Source organism: Periophthalmus magnuspinnatus, chromosome 19, assembly GCF_009829125.3.
Source record: "Periophthalmus magnuspinnatus isolate fPerMag1 chromosome 19, fPerMag1.2.pri, whole genome shotgun sequence".
Taxonomy (NCBI): Eukaryota; Metazoa; Chordata; class Actinopteri; order Gobiiformes; family Gobiidae; genus Periophthalmus; species Periophthalmus magnuspinnatus.
This window is the reverse complement of record NC_047144.1, coordinates 7,908,691-7,933,264: the sequence shown is the minus strand read 5'-3', so window position 1 is coordinate 7,933,264 and position 24,574 is coordinate 7,908,691. Positions and strand designations below refer to the sequence as shown.

Genomic DNA, 24,574 nt, shown 5'->3' with positions numbered 1-24,574 from the left:
TTGCTTTTCCTGACAAAAAAAAAAAGTGCTGAGTTCCAATGTATTCTCATAAGCACATTTTCTTAAACAATGTGCAAAAAGTCGCAGTTTAATCCAGAATGAAGAATAACACTCGTGGCATGTGATGACAAAGGCGCCGTGTACTGTCTGAAATACGTGAAAAACTACATTAGTGCATTTTAAACTGGTTACAGTGCTACGAAGTTATTCCTCACTTTCCTAATGCGTTCCAGGCATGCTAATTATTCACCACAATGAGTTTAGAAGCGCTTTTCCCAACTTTCAGAAGCCGTCATGCAAACAGTGCACTTCCTGACTTGACTTGACTTCAAATTTTGCTCAAATAAATGGACAAAATGGGGTACAGCCACTTTAATGCAATTTAAAAGGTATAAAAGTGTAGGATCTGTATAAGGGTTTACAGCTTTAGTTTACTTTAATTATTAGCATATGTAATCCCCGATGAAATAAGGCAAACTTTCGGTAAGAACTCGTTGTACTGAGATAGGTATTCCAAGGGAGCAAACTGTGCCAAAAGTACGCACTAAAAAACTTTGAAACCCCTGATGTATAGGTCTGCTGTACTTGTTTGCAGGCAGCCGGTATCTCTGCTTTTCCAATGTTCTGATTCATCATATAACCCTTTTTTCATATATGACAGGATATAAAATGTGTCCGCCACCTGTTTGTCTCCATGGAGATGTTCATGCTTCGCCAGGAATGTTCCGCAGTATGACATCTATCTTGCAAGTCGCTGCAAATGCATTCTTACGTTCTTTGGAAGCTGCTGCTACACAGATCTGACTTGTAACCTAGCCTGGTGATGTCATCTGCTAGTCTCTGTGAATGATGAGTTTAATGCCATGCTCTGGAACATTCCAAGCAAAGCGATAATATCATAAAAATAAAAATAAAAATAAATATAAATAAATAAATAAATAAATAATATAAAATAAATAAATACATAAAAACACGCATATAAAAAAAAAATCCTTATCAAAAACATATCTGGACTGGCGTTGTGTTTTGCTTCATCAATAATCCCGCCTGTTTTCTTTCTCCGTCTCTGCTCTGCTCTTTGTCATCGCACTGAAATCTCTTCTATGATTTTAAAGTCCATTACTCTTCACCAGACGTGTTCTGATCAGCAACAAATTACCTCCACCGCAAGTTTAACTGCTAATGTTCTTAGCTAGCAACAAACGATTTTTCTTCTCTACGCAGCAAAGGCAGGTATGACGCCCTCTACTGTCAGTAATTTTAGGCCTTATCACACACACACAGTTTTGCTAACAGACATCAAATCAACAACTAAATAAATCCCAAGCATTAAAGGCACAACATGTAACTTTTATGATGGTGGGTCTGCTGATATTGCTTTGTCTGTTTGGGATTTAACTTCTTTATTCAGTTACAAGTGGTTGAAAAGCTTATTTTCTTAGTGCAAATGGGAGCGCTCCTCTACGTATCTCACCTGTAACTTGACTCTATGCAGTTTAATGCCATACTGTGGACCATTCTAGGTAATATCTCCATGGAGACAAACACAAAAGTGCACCTTTAACATTGTATAACAGCAGCACTGCATTATTATACCACTACTAAACCTCTTTGCATAATTTACAAAGACTGTTTTATAAAGCGCCTTCTGGGACACGAACATGAACATTTTACATTAAAAAAACCCCAAAAAAAACAACATGAGTGCAATTACGGGATAGGCCAGATGTCACACACAATGCATTTCAGCTGATCTTGCATCTTAGCAGTGTATTGAACACCCTGGATGTAGTTAGTCCGTAGTTTAGTTGTAGGTAGAGCAGCTGCTGTGTGTGAGTGTATACACAGCACATGACAGATGCACAGCCTTTGCTCCGCCAGCTCTCTATCCTTGAGCGTAAGCCGATGCCCCTCATCTATTACTAAACAGCCATTTGTTCTCTGCGGGGCATCCGAGTGCGCCTGCCACGGGCCGGTCCAGTCCTGTCTGCTCCTGTCTGCTCCTGTCCGCTCACATAAGCCTCCTCCGGCTCCTCACTACCTGTCAGCGTGTGTTAGAACCCCGCGTGGTCAAAATGAAATGGGATGAAGCAGTAAACAGCGTGGTTTTGATGCGTGCTGGCAGATTTTAAATTATTACGCCGTGAAATTTGAGACGTGGACAAGGATTTAACAATAAAGTCTTCAAACAATGATGTGAATTTTTAAGTTTTATTATATGGTGAATGTAAGAGTGTGCTAGTATGTTTTTGGGTGATATTGCTGCATTTTAGTTATTATTGATGTTCTGGTTACAGTCTAATGTTGTTGTGTCCTTGGGCAAGACATGTCTCTCCTGTTGCAGCCATGTTTCCATCAATTAACCCATGGGAGTTAGCTTAAGCATGAAACGTATCTCCAAAGTATAAACTCTACTCCAAACCACATGCTTTTACTGTCAGATTGGCTGTAAAAAAAAGTGTATCCTAATAATCACAAATGTTTGAATGTTGATCTTGATTAAATATATATTTTACCTTAAATGAACTCCAGTGGCTGTATAGACCACAGCCTCTTTACCAAACCTTGCAGACCTCTTCTAAATACTCGCAGTTTTCTATAAACACCACAAGTACACAACATCTTCACACTTTTACATATTTAATTATTTCTGAGCCCACTTGTCGGTAAAAGCAAACATCTCCAGCATGTCCTGGACTCCACTTGGACCCTCTCCTCTTTCCTCTTCAAACTTTTCCTCAAGCCTTTCCTGTCTGCATCTGTCCGCTCTCATCCGCTCTGAGAATTTATTGCATGCAGAAGTATACACCTGATTTTGTTACGTTATCTGGGACAAAACAATCACTGGGAATGCATTTGCACATGAAGAGGAGGAGTAAATCCAGATAATGCCGGTCTCTGTCAGTGCGAGGAAGAGACAGATGATCAGAGGGTGTAGTGTTAAGGGGAATGGAGTGTGCCCTTATACAGACAATATCAAGGAGGCAGTGAAGTAGGGAGCGCTATTTCAGATGGTGAGATTTTAATCTGGGAATGATGCAGTCTTTTGAAAGTCCTTCTAAATGGCACAAAGGCTGAGTGGCGACCGTTTTAACCTCACAACAAGATGGGGGTACGACTCCGCACACGTCCTTTTGTGTGGATTTTAAATATTTCTCCCTGTGTCTAAATGTGTTTACTCCAGGCATTGGTTTTCCCTATCAACACAAAACATGCACAATACGTTAAAAAAAAAAAAAAAAAAAAGTAGCCCTGATCAAGCCTAGGTCAAGATCCCTGGACATGGACTATTTGAGCCACTTCCCATAAGAACAGTGTCTTCCCCTCTGCTGTTTGTCTCATGAACACTTTATAATATCTGCACAAAATGGACACTTTATAACACCGGTCACTTTAATAAGCCACTTTGCACTGTTGTTCTGATGCTGCTGTTTTATACATTTTCTACCCATTTTCTAAGTATTTTATTTTATTTTTAAGCATATATATTTTTTTAACTTGTGCATGCCCTTATTTGTATTTCTATCTATTCAGTGTGTCTTTATGTTGCAGTAAGTTCCTAGTTTGTGAACTGTGCTCACAGACGATGGCAATAAAAGTCTTCGGATTCTGATTCTGAAGATCTGGAGATTGATCCCTGGGCATTGGCAAATTTTTTCCTATAGCGAAGTTCTGTCAAATTGATAATGCCCTTTAGTTTAATTTTGTTTTGAAAAGTTATATTTGCAAGAAGGCCTGTCACAATAACACACTTTGAAGTAAAATATATTGTATAGAATATAATATAGATGATAAACAATAGTATTAAAACTAATTTATGCCACTGACAATTCATTCTAAATGTACAATATTTAAAAATATATATAAATAAATAAATTAATAATAACAATAACAATAATAACAATAACAATAACAATAACAATAATAATAATAATAATAATAATAATAATAATAATAATCTGCAATAAATAAATAGCAGAATGATAGCACTTTAGTAGTTAGTTTGCATCATAGAAATTATTAATTCAACCATTTACAACTTAAATCTTAACATATAGCCAAAATTTATGAAAAATTTATGAAAAATGTCTCCAAAAATAGTGTTCCATCTTACATATATTGAAAGATAGATAGATATAGAAAGTTGACATAGTAATTATCATGACAGGTCTATTTTCAAGTTAACAGTGCATTACACTCCCCAGTTTAATGACATAATGCGTAACATTCCAGACAGTAACCTAATCTCCAAGCAGAGAAGCAGGTGGTGGACCCTTCAGCAGCAACTTACAGAGCCTGATTGAAATATCTAAGTGCATTTGTGCTGATTGTAAAGCACTTATTTAAAATGTCTGAAATGAAAAAAAAAAGTATTTAAATGTGTGTTACTCGTGTGTGGTCTGTACATTTCTTGAATTCATTCTCACCATCTGTTCACGTACATCTGACTGTGTGGTATTTCTCAATGGAAATGAATAATGTCGCAGTATCAAACCAATTTCTGAGCATTATAGATGACATTGACCATTGAAACTCATTTAGAAAATCATTTACATACAAAAAACCCTCACAAATTCAAATAAATATATAACCTGAACCTGTAGTATAACATATAAGTAAAGACAGGACTATGGGGACAAGTTTTATATCTGCATCCTATGTTATAAATCAAATACTGGGGGAAAAGCTGCAGGTACAAAACAACCACATTAACTGCTGGGTCACTAATGAGTAAAAAAACTATTATCACACCATGAATGAACCCGAACTCTAAGCAGATAGCATCTTTAAAACGCCATTAACTAAGCATGATGTTTAGCGCCCGTAGCCTGCATAGCAACCGTCTCCATGACACAGGGATCCACAACTTCCAATAAGTGACAAAGCCTGGCCATGGATGACACACGCCTGACACATTCACACCAGGTAAAGAGCCAGCATTCAGGGAGGAGGTGTAATGCTCCACTCAGACGGAGTCCAGTTTCCATTAAAGATGCACGCGGCGGTGTGAGTCAGTCTGCTCTCATGACCGAGCACACTCACATGTTAGCAACGAGAGCGCATGTGTATACGGACTACTGATTACAAGGGATTCCCCCATGTCAGCTGATGCTATAAGAGCGTCTCGGTTTGTTTAATCCAGGTGACATCATTTTTGTCAATAATGAATCAGTTCTTTGGTTTAACAATGGCAGGTTTCCAAGAGAACGAAGAACCATAGACTGTAGAAAGAAGTGGACTAAGTGAGTCAGCCAAATGAAGCTCGTCGATGCTAGCAGTTATAGGGGCCAATCTGGAGCGAGGCTGTTGAAGCTAACGCCCCTTTCCACCCGCACCGCTGGTTTACGGATACAATAGTGAAATGAAAACTGCAGGATCAAGTAGAGAGGGTTAAAAGGAACAGTTTAAGACCGAAATGACAAGTCTGACAGCAGCAGTTACGGAGAGAGAGGTGACCGTTTTTCAATAGAAAGTGAATCGGAGCCAGATGTACATCCATAATCACTTCCTTTCATTTGGAACATTGCGGCTGCCAGGTTAGCAATGTCCATTTATATATACAGTCTATGGATATAACTTGAATAATCGCATGAATAATCCGATAATTAGATCTAGCGACATATGTGAGTTAATCAATGGATTTTTAGAGCAACTGTTGTATTTGGAAAGAGAAAGTACAGTAATCTTCGGCAGAGTTGTGATGTAACAGTTTACATGATATTTCAATGATTTGGTAATTCCAGAAATTGGGTAATAGTGTGATTTTTGGTGTGCGTGTAATCACAGCACCGACACAGACTTGTGCTATGGAGTTGCAGTTAAATCCTCATCTAAAAGTTTAATTTCACAAATATTTTCAAGGTTATCCGGCTGCAAATCAGGTTAAATGTATTATTTTTACAAACATTTATCAGAGCGAAATTGCTAGTAGTTTTAATGGAATGTAAGAATGTTCTAAGCATAAACAGATATAGCGAGAGTATAAATGACATGAGATACTGGGATTTTGAAGTTTTGAAGTTGTGTAGATGAGTTGATAGTAAAAAAGTGAAAGATTGAACTAGCTTTGCCCTATGTTTTCACTGTGTACATGACAAACTTATTTTTCCCAGCTCACATCCTCCTATAGCCTCCGGGCACAAATCATCCGGAACTACTTGATGAAAAGACACTGAAATTTACATCTGTATTTTGGAAAAGAGCAAAAATACAGCCCCCGCGGTCCCATTTAACTTTTCCTAATAACATAAAGATGACAAATCCAGGCGTGCCTTTAATAGTTTCTAATGTTTATATTATGAAGCTCTTTTACATTTTTCAAAAACTTATCAGCCTCAGCTCAGTGCGGACTGTCACCACGGCTGCATATTTACTTTTGGCTTATCTCGACTTTTTCCCCTCTAAAATAATTTCAGTAAGCAGTTGGCAAGATGCCCGGAGGACATATAGCAGAATACATCAGCAAATACTTCCACTATAAAGCTTATATAAAATCAAACATCGCAAGGAGCTCAGTATATATCCTTGGCATCTCAAACGTGACATGATTGGGATGCATTACAGCCGTTGGGTTGCCAGATATTTCAATAGTTCTGATCCCAAACTGGCCCCTATCCACCAAAATAATTGAGTCATTTCGGTTGATGATGTTTCAGATTGGCTTACGCTGGGAAGCCATTTCACATGCGCCAAAACGAGGCACGCAATTGACCATAGAAAACAACAAAATCCCAGCTACAGTGCTCACGTCTGGGGCAAAAAAAGGCATGTTTAATTACACAAACTTTAATAACTAGTCATTAGTGGATCACAGAAGTTTTTTGAAGAGTTTTAATCAATTGCTACCTCACCATATTGTGAAGAATTTGCGCTCATTGGGGGCTGCGTCGTACTTGAATTCTTTCCGCCTGTTACCATCTGTGGAGTTTTCGCTTGGTTACGTCGCCTCGAGTGGAGATTAGGAATAAGAAAAAGTGAATAGTGGTGGGAAAGAGAAATATAGGAGCATGGTATTAAAATGAGAGAACTAAAGGTTTATCAGGACACTAGTAACATGTTTGTTTAGGTATCCAAATTTGTCCCCATAATGAAACTCTTAGACTCTTAGACTATATGTAGCTTTTCTGGTGGAACGACCATTACCTGATTGTCTCCATGGAGATGTTATTGCTTAGCCTGGAATGTTCCACAGTACTGAATAAACTACATGTCTTGCATTTATTTAATATAGCTAAAAAATAGTTCCTTTATTATTGTTTCACTATGGAGTTTGATGGTTTAATGCCATACCATGGAACAACGGCATAGCAATAACTTCTTCATCGGGACGTCAACCGCAAAAGTTACATAGTGCATCTTTAACTTTTGACCGTCTTCTACTGGACATGTGTCAAACTCTAGGCCCGTGGACCAAACGTGGCCCGCCATGTCATTTTATGTGGCCTACGACAAGGTAAATTAAAAGGTATGACTGTCTTAAAATATCAGTTTATCAGGAGATACAGTTACACAGGCTTTTTTTTTTTTCATTTCTGTGCAAATACATATGCAATATTTGTAACTTGAATAAGTAATACATATAGAAAGGGTTAATTAACAAGTTTAAAGTTAAAAGCATTTATTTTACATTACATTTACGTTACATTTAATCACATTTATCTTAGTTACATGTGGCCTTTTAAGAACATCTATTTTGTTGATGTGGCCCTCTGTGCAAATGAGATTGACACCCTGTTCTACCATATATTTTACAATCATTTTTGGCATTCTTTTCATGCTCATCTTAATTAATCTAGACTTGGGACTAACACACACAGCAAACTGTTTCTAATGAAAGCCAAAAAAGTATTGTACAGATAGTATACACTCTGTCCATAACGTTAACTGCTCTAAAGAGACTATTTTTCGTGACTTGACTGACAGCTCCAGAATTCCGACACTGCACTCTCACTCGAAAGATTCCAAGTAAACATTTGGGCGATGAAGACGTCTGCTGCGATGAGAGGAGGAAGAGGATAATGTGACTTGAAAGTGAGCGGAGGAGTCTGTCACTGATAGGTTCATGTGCCAGTCAAAGATTTTACAAAAACGTGTGGTTTTCGCGATAAACTTAACAGATAGGATGCACAGGACTTCAAAGTGACCCGATGCTAACAGTACGTGTGTGTCACAGTCAGATAACATGCCAAGCGTTAGGTGTGTAGGCGTCGACATTAGAGCGCTCCACAAACTGCTAAGTTAATTACATATTGGGCCTTTTGATGCAAATTAATTATTGTGCAAAGAGCCTTTTGTGATAATTACTTATTAAAAGCACATTATGGATGCATGCTAATGAAAATGTTAGAAAAGGGAGCCCAGCTGTAGCAATTTAGAACTTTATAGTAAAAGAAATGAGCGCAGACATTAAAGTACTATTATTTTTACAAGAAGTCTGTATGGCATGCCTTTTTGTCACCGTGATAGTTGAAGATCACTTACACAATTTTATGATTATTCAGACATCTGTGTCCCAGCTGCGTGTCATTATAGAGTGTTTTATTATGCAAGAATCAGGAAGTGCGCTGTTTGTCATATGTTTTTTTTAGCTCTATCAAACTTCACTCTGGTGTCTGAAAGTTGTGAAAAGGGTGTGAAAACTCATCCTGGTGAATTATTAGGATGCTTGGAGAGCATATGGTAAGTGACGAGTAACTTCACACCACCGCCACCGCAAACCGTAGATGACCCAGTAGGCCTAGTTCATTTTTGGAGGTCGATATGTATTCTGTGTAACTTTTCTTTGTGCTAGAGGGGGATTTTTGGTGATTTCTTTTGCAATATGGTAATACGTGTGTCGTAATCAAAGCAACAAAATATTAGAGTTTGTGACCCCTTTTTTTTTTGAGCTTGTGAGCTGTAGAAGGTTGAAAAATGAACTTCTATGACTCATTATACACACAAACTAATTACTTAGGTGTTGCATCCTGACATTTATTTCTCGCATCTCATATTTTTAGCAATATTATACATTTAGATGACTTTCTGAAGGAAAATTCTGCTTTATGGTTTGGCTTCAATGTAATCCTTTATCGTCTATATTTACTTCGACTATATATCGCACTTTGAAATTCGCTAACGTGACAGGCCTATGAACTAGTCCTGTCCTTCACATTTTGTAGAAATCAGTCACATGCTGTGTCTTTAAGGTTCAGATGTTACATTGTATAACTATAGTTGTGTTTAGATGTGGATACGACTGAAAGGTTTTTATTCTGCACTCTTCTGTTTTATTAATTTTATGATGATTATTTGTGATGATTTATGTTTTGATTTGTGTGATTTTAATGTCCTTCTGACTCTGTAAAGCACTTTGAATTACTTTGTGTATGCATTGTATACAAATAACCTTGCCTTACCTATAGTCGTATTGTGTATGTCTGAGATTATGCCCTTAGAAAAGAATGGGAACACAAATTCATTGTCCTCTAATACTGTGGATACCCTTGACAGAGAAACATTATTTATACCTGAAAATAAAGCTGATATTAGAGGGGACTGGGTTGCAGATATATTCATTACATAAACAAAACTCATATTAAATGATAAATAGCCTTACCATATGAACAGGCTGAACTCGGCAAGTGACAACTATCTCGTCTGGCATCATTTGCGAAAGTGCCATTAATCAAAGTGAAGTTGGTTCGCAAGCTTTGAGTGATAAACACATTGAAGCCAGAAATGAATACATCTCAAAATTAATACAAGATTTTACACAACCCAACACTGTAACATGGAAACAGAGATATGTAAGAGTGTCTTGTCCTCCAAAGACAAATCGAACACGCATAGCAACTTTCTCATATTGAAAGTCATCGCATGTTTTAACGTCAAGACGGATGGTTCTATGTTCTCCCGCGTCGTGTCCTTTTTAAGCTTCCATCAGCAGGTCTAGAGCCTCTCCACGCCCGTCCCCGGGGTCCCATCCCTCTACGTCCCACCCCTCCAACCCCACGTCTCCAGCATCCATCACCCTCTCATCTATCCATCCTCTCCCCCCTGGATCTATTCATCCGTGGAGGACAGACCAGAGAAAGAGAGCGAGAGGGAGAGAGGGGGGGAGATGATTGTAAGGAGACTCAAAGAAGCGATGGATGGGTGCGTGGAAGGGGTAAGGGGAAAAGCCAATGGCAGAGTAGTGACCTTGTGTTAGATTGATGTATCCCGAGGGTGTGAGGAGGGTTCTGGTTGGGTGTAGGGAGTCAACAGTTTGTCATTGAGCAGGTCTGATGCATTATAGTTGTGGATTGTCAGGTTAGTGTCCATTGCAAAGGTAAGGACAAGTGGCGACAGGGCGCAGCCTTGTTCGGGGTTGCCAAACTACTAACATGTCAGACTTGATTGCAATACTATAGTTGTATGTTTGCAAGTTTTCTCCCCGACAAAACCCACAATGTCGATGAAACGTTCTGCACCGACAAAGGCGCCTACGAAGGTTTGAACTTTGAGAGAGAAATGTGAGAAAATGTTAATGGCTGTCTGAGAAAAGTGTATAAAGTGTGTGGTGAGGGGTTTTACAGCTGCAAAACATATAGAATAACTGTAAAAAATAAAGCTGATACTTCGTGGATTTCGCCTATTGCGGGTTATTTTTAGAACGAGGGACAGTAGGTCAGTCAGTAAGTATCAATGCTTACTTTAAATGAGAATCTAATTTTAATACAAGTTTTAATATCAAGTGTTTGGGTATCAGTGGGATTGAGGAGTCTGGGAGTCCCTGCTTAGACTGCTGCCCCCGCGACCCGGCTCCGGATAAGCGGAAGAAAATGGATGGATGGATGGTGTTTGGATATCGATTTATTTGTTTTTTGTTGTTGTTTTTGGACAACCACATGTAAGGTTGCTAATAGGTATATGTCAATTCAAACTCAAGTCTGATGTGCAAGAAAAAATTTGACTTCTGAAACTTGAAATTCTTGGTATCATAATTTCTGGCTTAGATTTGCAGTTCTTTCCTAGAATCTCACAGACTGAAAACCATTTGTAAACCAATCTTACCTCGAGTTCAAAAGTTCTATCCACTCTAAATCTGGGATGAGCTCCTCCCCAAGAAACAGCTGTGGTTACAGACTAGACTAGCATCTACTAAGCACAACTAAACCCGTTGAGTTAGCATCTGCACCGTTAAACCCGTTGAGTTAGCATCTGCACCATTAAACCCGTTGAGTTAGCATCTGCACTTTTCCGTCAAGATAAATGGTTGCACCAAAGAAGCTAGAAGATTAAATGATTATTCTAGAGATAGGAGAAAATCTGGGAGGTTGAGACACGAAACTGAAAGACGATATAAAATAGAGGCATTTATATGAGTTTACTGAGAGGTGATTGTTGAGAGGGAAAGAGAGAGTTGGTTGATAGCAGTTTATTAAAATTCATAGGGAAACTCATTCAACTTAAATCGAACCTATTCTGCGAAATTGACTTTTCAGAGCTTTTAATCATGTTATAGTTGTTTATTCATTCATGCATGTTTGAGTAGTCTTTAATTTTCAAGACGCCATATTGCCCCTGTTTTCACCTCCACCGTCATACACCCGCTTTTCTGTACTTACTTCGTTCTTCAATTTTATTTTCTTAATATGCAGTGATATGCGAAGGACTCAGCAGTGCTGCGTAGTCATTTTGGTCCAAATGAGAAAAAATCAGTCTCGTTAGCATGATCTGCAACTATCCAACAGAGGTGCCAACTCTTTGTTGTGATGACATTTACGGCGACGTCAGCTCCCATTGGGCACTGAAGTTTTCTAAGTCAGAAATCAGCAGACTTGTTTCTTGGATTAAGTCATTTTAGATGAATAATGCAATTTAAAATGTGCAAGTTATAACATAATGATCCACAAGTGGCAGATTACAGCTATATGGCAGACACAAGCACAATAGATCTTCTTTATAAATGTGTGAAATACCATGGAAACAAGGGCTCCAGCGAAATGTGGCCTTATATGTTGATTTATTAATAGTCTGTTAAAAAGTTATCTTGAACTTAAATATAAGGAATAGAAGGAGAGTGAGGGGAAAAAGTTCTAACAGCATTGGGAGGAGTCCTGTGAAATAACATAATGTTACTGAAGAGCAGAAGAGGACAGATGCTGATATATATATATATATATATATATATATATATATATATATATATATATATATATATATATATATATATCCTTCTTCAGTGTCAGAGCTGAGGTCTTTCAGAGACCAGAGTTTTATCATCACAGTAAAGCTCACAATAACTAGCAGGCTAATGCACACTTCCTAATTATTGGGCCAAAAAACGCTTTATAGTTAGATTAGAATTTAGAATTGCAAGTCAGTACACAGCTGATGTATTTTGACCTCAAGAGTAATGACGGGACTCCCGGCTCTTTAATGGGATCTGAATCTTTTAGATCTGTTCATTTCAAAGAGCCGTTCAAAAGACTGACTCTTTTACTATTTATTTATATGACAGAAGCCAATGTGAGAACTCATTTTAACAACAAAGTAATCACAGAGAAAAATGACCAAGGCTTAAACTGGGAGTGGGAGTGTGTTTACCCTTTGCACTACAATAATAATAATTTCAAATCTAATTGTTATTATGAATCCAAATATAGTTTTTTTGTGCACAAAGCTCAGACTCATGTCGCCTGCTCTGCTTCTGTGCTAATTCTTATGTTGGTTCAGTGTTACTAAATATAAAAATGCATAAAATTACAAAGAAAAAGATTTGTCTCTTTTTAAAAAAATAGATTCACGTTAAGGAATCGTTCAAAAAGAGCAGCTTACACAATATATCTGTATGGATTTTGTTCAAATACATGGGGGAAATGGATACTGGGCCTTTAAGTGAGTGCTACATTAGGGCTGTAGTTGACTTAAGAAATTCTTGCCCTGTGCATCAATGAATTTAAAGGGGATACATACCTCAGGCTATAAATAAGAAAAAAAATAAAAAATAAAAATCTATATGATCTGACCCAAACTGCAGGTTCACAAGACGTCACATGCATTACTTATTACAACGCATAGACTAATGAGATACTGAGTAGCCTATTTATAAGTAAAAAGTAAAAAAAAATCTCCCGCCAACTCACGCCATGAAAAAATAATGTAATCTATGTGATGTTATTTTGAGTAATCCCACTGCTGCCTTCCAATGCAAAATCATTTTACAAAACAAATATACAACACATTAACAACCAAATGTGCGCTGACGCCTTTTCAATGACCCTTAGAAGCGCTGCAGTCATTAGGACACTGCCAGCTGTCTCTGTTATCCGCTCCTGAAGGTAACACAATTATAAAACCGAAATCCTCCCAAACCACACGCGACCTTCGTGCACAGGTCTTAAACTATTGTGAGAATATGCAGCAACAATTATACTAAGCTAACGTTTATGCACAGTTGCCCATTAGTGCTAAGTGGTTAACAAGGACTGAGTATAACATTACACAAGATAGAATTAAATACAGATTTTAGTTTATGTATTATTACCAGTTCTACTTATTGAGATGAAGAGGTAAGACGTTGGTGTGTCAAGGGCGTGTTAATACTGTCTAATCAAATGATAAGTTCTTGGAAAACAGTAGTATTATGCTTAAGGGTACTTGAACAATTAACTCGTGCGCTAGAAATGACTTTTGTGCCAGCTCAAAATGAGTGTAAAAATTATGATATTATTACAATTGGCCAATTCAGGACTTTATATTATATGTAAATTATAAGTGTGAAAAGATGGTGCCAGTCCAGCAGAAACTACAAGATGTTTATGGTCATTGTATGAAGTATAAGGTCGGACCTGATTAGTACTTGGCTGCTAGGAATGCTCAAGTACTGCAGTGGGAACGGCAGTGACTATAACGCATACTGTTGCTGTTCCCTTTGGCAAGACACCGTGCCTCGATTGTTGGAGTATACTGGGATGTGAATGACAGTGTGTTAGTGAGAGTAAATGCAGGACATTGGATTGAAATGAGCCCATGACGACAATCCAGCATCAGTTTTGGCTATATATTTTTCCTCAATTCTAAGTAATACTATATGCTCCTTTCATACTCTTGCAACTACAAATACTGCCAATAATTACTTTTAAAATATAAATATGTAACCTAACATGCCAACAAATAAATGCTGTTGCATAAACCAATATTTTTCAGTCTTTTCTTGGCACACTAGCTACTAATCTTTTTTTCAAATCTCACCATTTTCATAAATAATGTGGTGCGAATATTACCCTGCTACTGTGTCTGGATTTGGCAATGCGGTTGTGCTTATTTTCTGGTTCATAAATTTGCTCAGGACATAAGAAAATTGTAAATTATTTCAGTAAATGATGGATATTTGTTCAACAAACACCTGTAAATATCTAAAGGAGATTAACAAGGGGGCTGAACAACTTGTATGGAACATTTTTAAGTAGTTACTAAAATATCTGAATATTAACACAGGGGAAGTGTAATGCACAGGAGAAGTTTGGATTTTTACCTGTGACGCAACAATCTCGGCAAAATGCAAATAGTATTTTGTGTGTTTGGAGAAGACATCTTTGAAAGTGCGAATGTAACAAAATACAACTCAAGTAAGTTTTTGATGAGGGAAACAAAATTATAACATGGTTAAAAGCTGAAAAAATCAATTTTTATGACATTATTACTACGGCTTTCAATACTCCCACTATTTTCAAATGTTCAACAAGTATATTGTAACGCATTGTAGGCAATTTAAGTCACATGCAATGTACTCCATCTCTAGGCTCACTGTACAGCAACTTAACAACTATGATATGTTCCACTCACACCTCAGATCAGGTCACATGAATTAGCCTTACCAGTAATGCACCGCCTTCACCACATCTTCATGCATTTATAATCAACGTAAAGGACTACGAGCTATTAAAAGACTATTTGAGATGAGCATTTTTCACTTATCACCTCCAGATCTGTCAAGTAAACAAGACTCACTTCCACTAATGGGAATCGCTCATTTTGCATAGAAAAGTAGACTTGTTTCAAATTATATTTTACAAGGACACTAATTCAAAAGAAAAAAAAAATAAAATAGACTGACTGTATGAGGTTAATATCACACTAAAAAAATATTCTGTAATTAAAGGTGCAATAAGGTATTTTGATCACATAAATCAGGCTGCTGAGACCCAAGAAGACCCAAACTGTTTCAACATGATCGCCTGGATCCTCATATATATGGCTCTCATCTTCTCTCATTTAATAATGACCTCACTCTTGAGTCTCGAAAAGAAAACGTGTGACGTGTGAGTCTCACTCCTGCAACTCATGTCCTCCGCAACAAATTCTCTATGATAACAATAACTAGCATTTGAAATCTAATTTAACTGCGAGTATTCATTATCCCAACTCTCCCTGCCACATTATTTCCATCCAGGTTACAAAAAGAAAGAGCATGGTTAAAAAGGATTCTATCCGTAAAAATAACCTAGTGCAGGTTAAAATATGCAGTGAAACAGTTATCAACTATAGGGTCGACCAATGTAAGGTCTCTATAAATAAATCCTTCTCGTGTCAGGACTTAATAACATCTAATAAATTTGACCTGCTTTTCATCACTGAGACTTGGCTAAAACCAGGCTATCATGCACCACTGAATGAAGCATGACCCCCAAATTATTCATGTATCAGTAGCCTCGTTTGTCTGGTCGTGGTGGTGGAGCTAAAGAACACCTAAAGTGTGCTACTCTAACCTGTCAGTCATTTTCATCTTTTGCATATTTGATGTTTTGTCGATGCTCTCTAAATCCAAGTCTGCATACTACAGACCCCCCAAACTAAACCCACATTTTATAGATGCATTTTCAAACCTTCTTTCAAACAGTATCAAAATATGACAGAATTCTTTAATATCAATACCGTATTTTCCGCACTATAAGGCGCACCTAAAAGCCTTTAATTTTCTCAAAAACCCACAGTGCGCCTTATAATCTGATGCGCCTTATATATGGATCAATATTGGTCAGTTATGACACCCGTAGTCAGGAGGCGTCGCCAAAGTAATAGCAGTAATAACCCTTTAAGGACTGAGCACACTATGGGCCAGTATAGCTCACCTAGACCTAGACTTTTATTCTTTTTTAGCCATAAAAATCATGTTAAATGAAGTATCAGAATTTACTGCATTTTTTCACACAACTACGTCCATTTTACACATCCATCCGTATTTTCTTCTTTTACGCATCGAATAAATGACTGGGAAAATCCCCGCAGCCCTCGCGCTCTCATTTGTCACCTTCAGGACAACAGAGGCAGATTACCGTAATGATGGTAAAATATTTAGATGGCGTCTCAAAGTGGAGACATGGGGCTGTTTGAATTTACATGAGAGCACGACTGGGCGCGGAGTTACGCTGCTGGAAAGTCTGCAACTGCGAGTCTATTTGCGACGATAGGATCCGACGCTATAGGGATAACGGGGAGACTGCGCCGGGCGACATACGCCACAATCTGCCAATGGATTGCGGATGCCTGGGCTGATACATCAGTCTGAACTGTGGTCCGAGCTTTCATGAAGGCAGGACTTGTCACTGAACGGCCAGACAACAGCAGTGACACAGATAATGGCGATTTGGACGAGACGAAATCGGGCACTTTGAATGAGCTCGCCCAACTGTTCAACTCAGACACTGAAGAGGAAGAACTCGACGGATTCGTGAATGAGGAATGAACTGAAAAAGTGAGGCTTTACGTGTTTCTTTCACCTGTTTACAACTAAACAAGGCTGGGAGATATTGTGAATATGGACATTAACGTTTGAACAACGTTGAGTTATTGTTATTGCTTTGCACTATTTCGAGAGTTACTATATTGTGATGCATTAACTTGTTTTGTGAGTGAAGAAATTTTTCAGAAAGTTTTTTTTTATTCTATTAATAAAGTTTGACTGACTGACTTATCTGACTGTTTTGTTGACATTCCCTTTAGCGCAGCTCCATCTCGTGGATGCATAACACAACCCCAGATACTACAGTAGTTTATATTCTATGCGCCTTATAATGCGGTGCGCCCTATATATGAAATTTGTTTTAAAATAGGCCATTCGTTGAAGGTGCGCCTTATATTCCGAAATGCCTTATAGTGCGGAAAATACGATATTTTCAGCCCTTTATAATCCATTTTATCTTCTGACTTTATCAAAATTGTTCAATAATTTAATTTAACTTAACATGTGAAGGCTCCAACCCACTCTAGAGGGCGTAGTCTTGACCTAATATTATCATATTCAATTTAAATTAAACATTTGAATCTTATTGATTTTATTATGCCTGACCACAAAGTTGTATCCCGTCAGATACAACTTGAATTCCCTGGCTTACCTCTCTCAAGCTCTCGCTCACGGACCTTTAAACCCAATTCAGCAGTGACTTTTTGTGAAACATTTTCCGGCTGCTTCTGATGATACCTCCACAGATGTGTCTCCTGAGACATTACACAACATTTTCAATACTGTCTGTGAAACTATTCTTGATCAGATTGCCCCTTCAAAACCAAAAAACATGAATCAGATTTTCTTCCCTGACTTAATGATCATACAAGAGAATCAAAGAACAATGGAGAAAAGCAGAGAGGAAGTGGAAAAAGGATCATTTGTTGTGTCTCTAGAAACTTAAAAGATCAAACACTGGCCTATCAACTGTGTAAAAGATGTACAAGGTGCATAATAGTCACAAGACCCATGATCACTGTTCCCTCTAAACTGTGCACGTGCGCACTGCTGACACGGACCCGCGCACAGAAAATCTGTGCTGCGCACAAAAAAAATCAGATCGGAGTTGAAAATAAAATAAACACACAACAATTCATTCTGCGCTATTTTTCAATTTGAGTCAGTGAGTGTGACCAGGGATGAGCTGCTCCAGACAATTATGTGATTCACACACGTATCTGTGCAGCTTATTAACATCATTGACAGGCGTCCTCATGTCCCGCTCCCAGAGGTTTAGCCGATGTGACCAATGTGGAGTGAAAACTCGCTAATGATGCTAAGTGTTTAACCCCTTAATGTTCCGATGGCCCGCCCTCGGGCACACTGTTACACACTGTTACGCACTGTTTTGCAGCAGTTTTGCAGCAGTTTTGCAGCAGTTTTGCAGCAGTTTTGCAGCAGTTTTGCGTTTTAAACATGATGAAACGGACAAAACAAAGGAAGTACGCGACCGAGGACACTGTGGATGTTTGTACAAGTTAAACTAGAGGCATCTCGGACCCGGAGCGGTTCATGGAACCAAGTGAAGATCTCATGGTGGACTCAGGAGCAGAGGACCTTATGATTTGATGGACTGGATGCTGTTCCTGATCGGTAAGCGTGGTTTATTCTATTCTATTCTATAGAATACAGGTCATGAGCAAGATTTTTGTCATTTTCATTGTATACAATGAAAATGACAAAAATCTTGCTCATGACCTGTGTCGTATGTTAATGCTATTGGAAGTATAAATATTTAATTTTAACTATGGAAAAACGAGCTTCCAACCAAACAAAGACAACTGTAAACTCCAATGTTGAAAACACACTTAACATTTTTATGATAAAGCTCTGACTTGTATTATGAGTATAAGCCACTGTGTGAAGCTTTTGCTGTGCACTGAGTGAGATTGTCCTACTGTGTCTGGGAGACAGTCCGTTAACTCTTTTTCAGTAAATGACACGAACTCATAAACTAGTGACAGTATCAATGACCAAAACACACTGAGAGGAATCTGTATCTGCACAGCTGCTCTATTACTGTACATTTATATATCATATCAAAACACAATATAAAATGTATATTGTATATAAAATATAGTCAAAACGACTGGTATGGGTCAAAATAAATATATATTTACAAACCACAAACTGCAAACAGTGAACAAACACACACACTTCAAAATGGAAACTAAGAACACACTGGACATGATTGTACAGTATGACACTCATTCTGTGACAGGGGCTCAGTGGTTAGAGGTTGGAGGATCGAGTCCCGCTCGGACCAACTTCTGTCATTGTGTCCTTAGGCAAGACACTTCACCCAAATGGCGTGTGCGTGAACAATTGGTGGTGGTCGGGGGGGCGCAGATTGGCATTAGCTAATGCTAATGATTACGCATGATATATTTGACCAACAATTAAGTCAATAGCAGAATAAACCACGCTTACCGATCAGGAACAGCATCCAGTCCATCAAATCATAAGGTCCTCTGCTCCTGAGTCCACCATGAGATCTTCACTCGGTTCCACGAACCGCTCCGGGTCCGAGATGCCTCTAGTTTAACTTGTACAAACATCCAGTGTCCTCGGTCGCGTACTTCCTTTGTTTTGTCCGTTTCGTCATGTTTAAAAAGCAAAACTGCTGCAAAACAGTGCGTAACAGTGCGCCCGAGGGCGGCCCGTCGGAACGTTAAAGGGATAAACACTTAGCATCATTAGCATCATTAGCGAGTCTTCAGTCCACATCGGCCACATCGGCTAAAACTCTGGTAGCGGCGCATGAGGAGCCTGTCAATGACGTGGATAAGCTGCGCAAATACGTATGTGAATCAGATAATTGTCTGGAGCAGCTCGTCCCCGGTCACACTCACTGACTCACGTTGAAAAATAGCGCAGAATGACTTGTTGTGTGTTTATTTTATTTTCAACTCCAGTTCGATTTTTTTTGTGCGCAGCACAGATTTTCTGTGCGCGGAGACCGTGTCAGCAGTGTGCAATTGCGCACGCGCGCAGTTTAGAGGGAACAGTGCCCATGATTCAAGATTACTTTACAAAACAATAAATTCCATTGTGGGACCTGCTCCAAATCAATTGATTGATACCTCCACTGCAAAATATAGTTCCTTGATTTTTCACAAATAAAATAGAGATGCTATATACACAGGCATAATATTACCCCACCCATGGAGAATGTAAATATTTTATGTAAGCCCACCTCCAAATTGAACAGTTTTGACCAAATTACTCTGACTTACAAAGACTCATTACTGCTATAAGCTCCTCCAGCAATGAGTTAGATGTCATACCTCCAAAGTTCCTAAAAGTTATTTTTTGTACAACTGGTCCTCACTTGGTCCACTGCTTATCTACTGATCAATTCCATTCCTCTCTCAAACACTGGTAGTACAACCACTTCTTAAAAAGCCAACACTTAACCCAGGGATCAAAATAACTTGCAAGAAAAAGACTGCAAGAAAAGTGCTAGAAAAATCGGTTCCCTCTTAACTAGTTGCCTACATAACATGTCTATCTGGTTTCCGTAGCAACCATAGTAGAGAGTGCTTATTAAAGTAATAGTAAATTATCTGTTTCTAGCAGCAGACAGTGGGGCAAGTTCCATCTTAGTCTTGCTTGATCTTAGCTCAGCCTTTGATTGTGCAGACCATAAGACTCTGTTAAAGACTGGAAAAGCTGGATGTGTCTTCCAGGCACTGCACTCGCATGGCTCTTATCTTATTTATCAAAATGGTATTTTTCATGAAGCAGTTCTCACCATCTTTAGCAGCCCTTTCTTGTGGTATTCCACAAGGTTCAGTCCTTGGTCCAATTTTGTTCACAATTTACATGTTTCCAGTTGGTCATATTTTTTAGAAAACACAATATTATTTTCCATTGGTACATAGACAAGTAACTATACTTACCTCTGGCAAATAATGATCCTAATGCTTTATCATATACTTTCAACTGTCTTAATGATATAAAATAACTGGATGTCACAAATGTTTTTTATAGCTTAACAATTCTAAGACAGAAATCTTGTTATTTTGTTCAACAAATATGAGGAACAACTTTGAAAACTGTTTTAGGAATGTATCGTCCCTTGTAAAACAAACTGCCTGCAACCTGGGAGTGATCACTGACACAAACATCATTTATGACTTTCAAATTATAAAAATAATTCAAACTTGGTCCATGTAAATTAGAAACATTGCAAAAATGTACGTTTTTTTTCACGTGCTCACTCTGTTAAAAAAAAACAAAAACCTATGCTCTTGTCACTTCAAGGCTAGACTATTTTAATGCAGGTATTAGTCACAAATGTTTGAGACGTCTCCAAACTGAACACAACTCAGTGGAAGGACTGTTGACCAATAAAAAGACACATGAGCATATTACACCAATTCTAGCCTCCCTACACTGGCTCCCTAGCCCTTAAAATTGTATTAAGTTTTAAAGCGCTTAGTGGCCCGTATTATATTACTGACCCTCTCTATATGTTCCTCGTTACTCACTTCGTTCTTCAGACCAGACCCTTCTAATTGTACCCCGTCTCGAACACATACGAGAATGGACCGTGCCTTCTCTTTCAGAGCCCCAAAACTATGGTATTCCTTACCTGAGGAACTAAGAATGGCTGATTCTGCAGGCACTTTCAAAGCTAAGTTAAAAACGCACTTATATAGAATGTCATTTGTACAGTAACACAGTTCTGCTTTAATCTGTGTGTTCTGCCTGCTTTTTATCTGCATGTAAAGTACTTTGTAATTCTGTGCTATATAAAGAAAGTTATTATTATGATTATATGTTTCATTTATTCAATTACATGTGTTTATAATGCCTAACCTAGACTGATGGATGCGAGGCTGCCGATCTGCGCCATCTGACCCGCCAAACACCACTCACTTACACACCATTCATAAACAAGCACAGAGGGTGAAGTGCCTTGCCCAAGGACACAATGACAGCATGCAGTAATTAGAACTGGCATTGAACCTTGAAGTTGGTGGGCCAGCGCTCTAATCAGTTGAAAAGCAGTCATATTACTTACAAGCACTTTAAAAAACATGATAGTAAAAACTACTAAAAAAACAGGTTGCCGTTTCCAAGGTGTCAAAATCTTATTAAAATATAACGGTGAACGCTAAAACGGCTAAACGGCTTTTTCTGAATGAATGGCGTTACCTTGGGCTAATTAAAAACATGCTAGGGCTCCTGTCATTGTGAGAGCCCAAACAGCTGGGGATGACTGGGACCAGCTCATTAGAACAGGCCTGTCATGATAAGAACTTGGAGGAGGACAATTTCAAGTGTCCAGTGTTGAAATACTCATTAGGGTACTATTTTAGTTATTTGAGAGTGACTTTACCCAATGTTGAGTTCAAAATACAACACAAAAGAACAGATTTTAGTATGATGATACATGTATGTAATTTTACTTTCATATACTGAACACAAGACAGACTTCACAAGTACAATTAAATTAAAAAAAATCATCAAATGTATTCCTCCAAATTCTGAAATTATCTTCAAACCACATGCTTTTACTGACAGGCTGTGTAGCAACTTGATTGGATTTTGATGATAAAAATGCAATTAATTACACTTCTCTACTATGAACACTACGGCTACTACTACCGACACCGAGTCTAACATGCAACCAACAACTTTAGCACAAACAATACAGCAAAAAGTACACAAAATCATGTGGATCTCACAGCTGTCGCCTCCATCAATGGCCCTTGTCAACGGCCCCTGTCAGCTAAATGCCAAACAGATAAATCTCAAGGACTAAGAGTTAAATGGTATATTAATATTCTGACAAATTGAGCAGAAAGTCAAGAGAGTGTTAGGCTGAGCGCTCCCGTGGTGATGACTTCATCCCTGTCGGAGCTTGCTTCATCCACTTCTCACAGGAGTTGGATCAAAATTTTCAGTTTTTCACCCAGTTTATTGTCACGCTGGCAAAAAAATTACAAAAATCACTTGGCTACGGCACCACGATCCAGCAGAAGAATTTAATGAGAAAATTATAATCTGTGCATTGGTTCTATTTGTCACCAATGAACCGGATAAGGAATCATCTAGTTCAGGGGACTCAGATGCAAATTCCATACTGTTTATTTACACTACACTAAATTCTTAATGTTCAAAGTGGCCAACTAAACAACAGTACTGCAATTATTTGTTTGTACAACTTTAGATTAGATTTTTTTTTTTTTTTTTTTTTTAATAAATATGAATTGCTCGGTTTAACAAGGTAAATATATTTGTCTTACAGTGTTCATCCTTAGTGAAATTGTGTGTTGGTGACATTTAAAACAGTCCTGTACAACTGACATACATTCTATAGTGCTACTTGCAAACTGCACAGTTGGAGCTCATTCAGTGTGGAGCTATATATAGTTTATTTCATCACACAGTTGCCACTCTAAGCAGCAGTGAGGGAGGATAATACTAGTAATAATAAAATTCATAGCATCCCTAATAAGCAGTATAGGTACATAGTTAACCTCCATGAAAAAACCCAACAACACAAAATGTCCTCATGTCCTTACCTTCTGAGTCTTGTCCTAGGCAGGTGGACAGCAGTAGCAGCAGCAGCACATAGAGGACTCCCGCTCCAATTATTCTCTGGCATTTGACCCAGCCCCGAGACTGTGGCCCCATTAAGAACATCCGGACCATCTTCAGCACCGCACCTCACACAGCACCCAGCTGCAACAAACAAGGGAGACACAGGTTAATCACAAGTCTATGTTCTGGACAGTAGAAGATGCAGCGGCGTCTAGTGACCTCGCACAAGTTGAGAGGAGCTATATTGCAGTCTATTCAGGTATGCCTCTTTTAGAGACTGCAGTTAGTTTTCATGAGCGCTGGGGAAGTATACATTAGTCATATATACTTGAAGGATGACAGCTGCCAGGAGCTCAGCAGAGGTACAGGATGTAATGTGGCTTAAATGCAGGGTTACAGTCCTCTAGCTATCAGTCAAACTACAAAATGTACCTGCAGATTGGAAGGTTTAAGCTGCCCTATGTAACTTTCCTGGTGGAGGGTACCGGAATATGCTTCTTACTTATCACCGTGGAGATGTTATTGCTTTTTCCTTGCTCCACAGTATAGCATTAACTTTATCTATCTTGCATTAATTCAATTAAAGGTGTTTTATTGCTAATTGCATGTGCTTTCCTCCATGGGGATAGATACGTTTAATGCCATGCTGTGGAACAATCCAGCAAATGACACCTCTACATGAAGACAAGCAGATGGGGGATCCTACATACTGCAAGAAAAGTTACACACTGCTTCATTAAAGGTGTAACATTTCTATCCTTATGGAGGCAAGCAGATGAAGCCACCAGAGCAGGTTACAGGTCAGATCTGGGGAGAGTTTTTATTTTATTTTATTTTTTTGTTTAATAATGATAGATAGAGTTTAAAGTGTAATACCATACTATGGAGCTAAACAGGCAAGGCAATAACATCTCCGTCATGCAGCGAAGTAGGTGGTGAACTCTCTACACAGTGCAAAACAGAGAGTTCAAAGTTGAAGAAGTGCAGTTATTAGCTTTAACACTATGTCATGTGGATCGTACGGCAATAAGCTGAGAAACAGTAGACAGTTGGAGTTATTCCGCTGGTATTGTAGTTAACAGCAGCCTCACAGCAAGAAACTATTTGACTGGATGTAAGCACTTTCAGAGTATGCCTGTTCTATTTGTGAGTGAGTGACCAACAGTCCAGCTAAATCCCCCTATACAAGACCCTGGCTCAAGTACTACACAAGTTTGCAGACTTTTTCTAAGAATTTCCAAGTCAAACGCCTACAACAAACAAATA

At 38.4% G+C, this 24,574-nt stretch overlaps 1 protein-coding gene across 1 annotated transcript in view; it reads right to left on the bottom strand.

The window, feature by feature from the left end:
* The window catches only part of LOC117387666 (protocadherin-15-like), a 199,864-nt gene that overhangs the window by 173,774 nt on the left and 1,516 nt on the right, over positions 1 to 24,574 (bottom strand). The window contains exon 3 of the mRNA XM_055229827.1: positions 23,290 to 23,433. Within this exon, the coding sequence (XP_055085802.1) occupies positions 23,290 to 23,433 (144 nt within the window). The remainder of the gene's footprint in view (positions 1 to 23,289; positions 23,434 to 24,574) is intronic.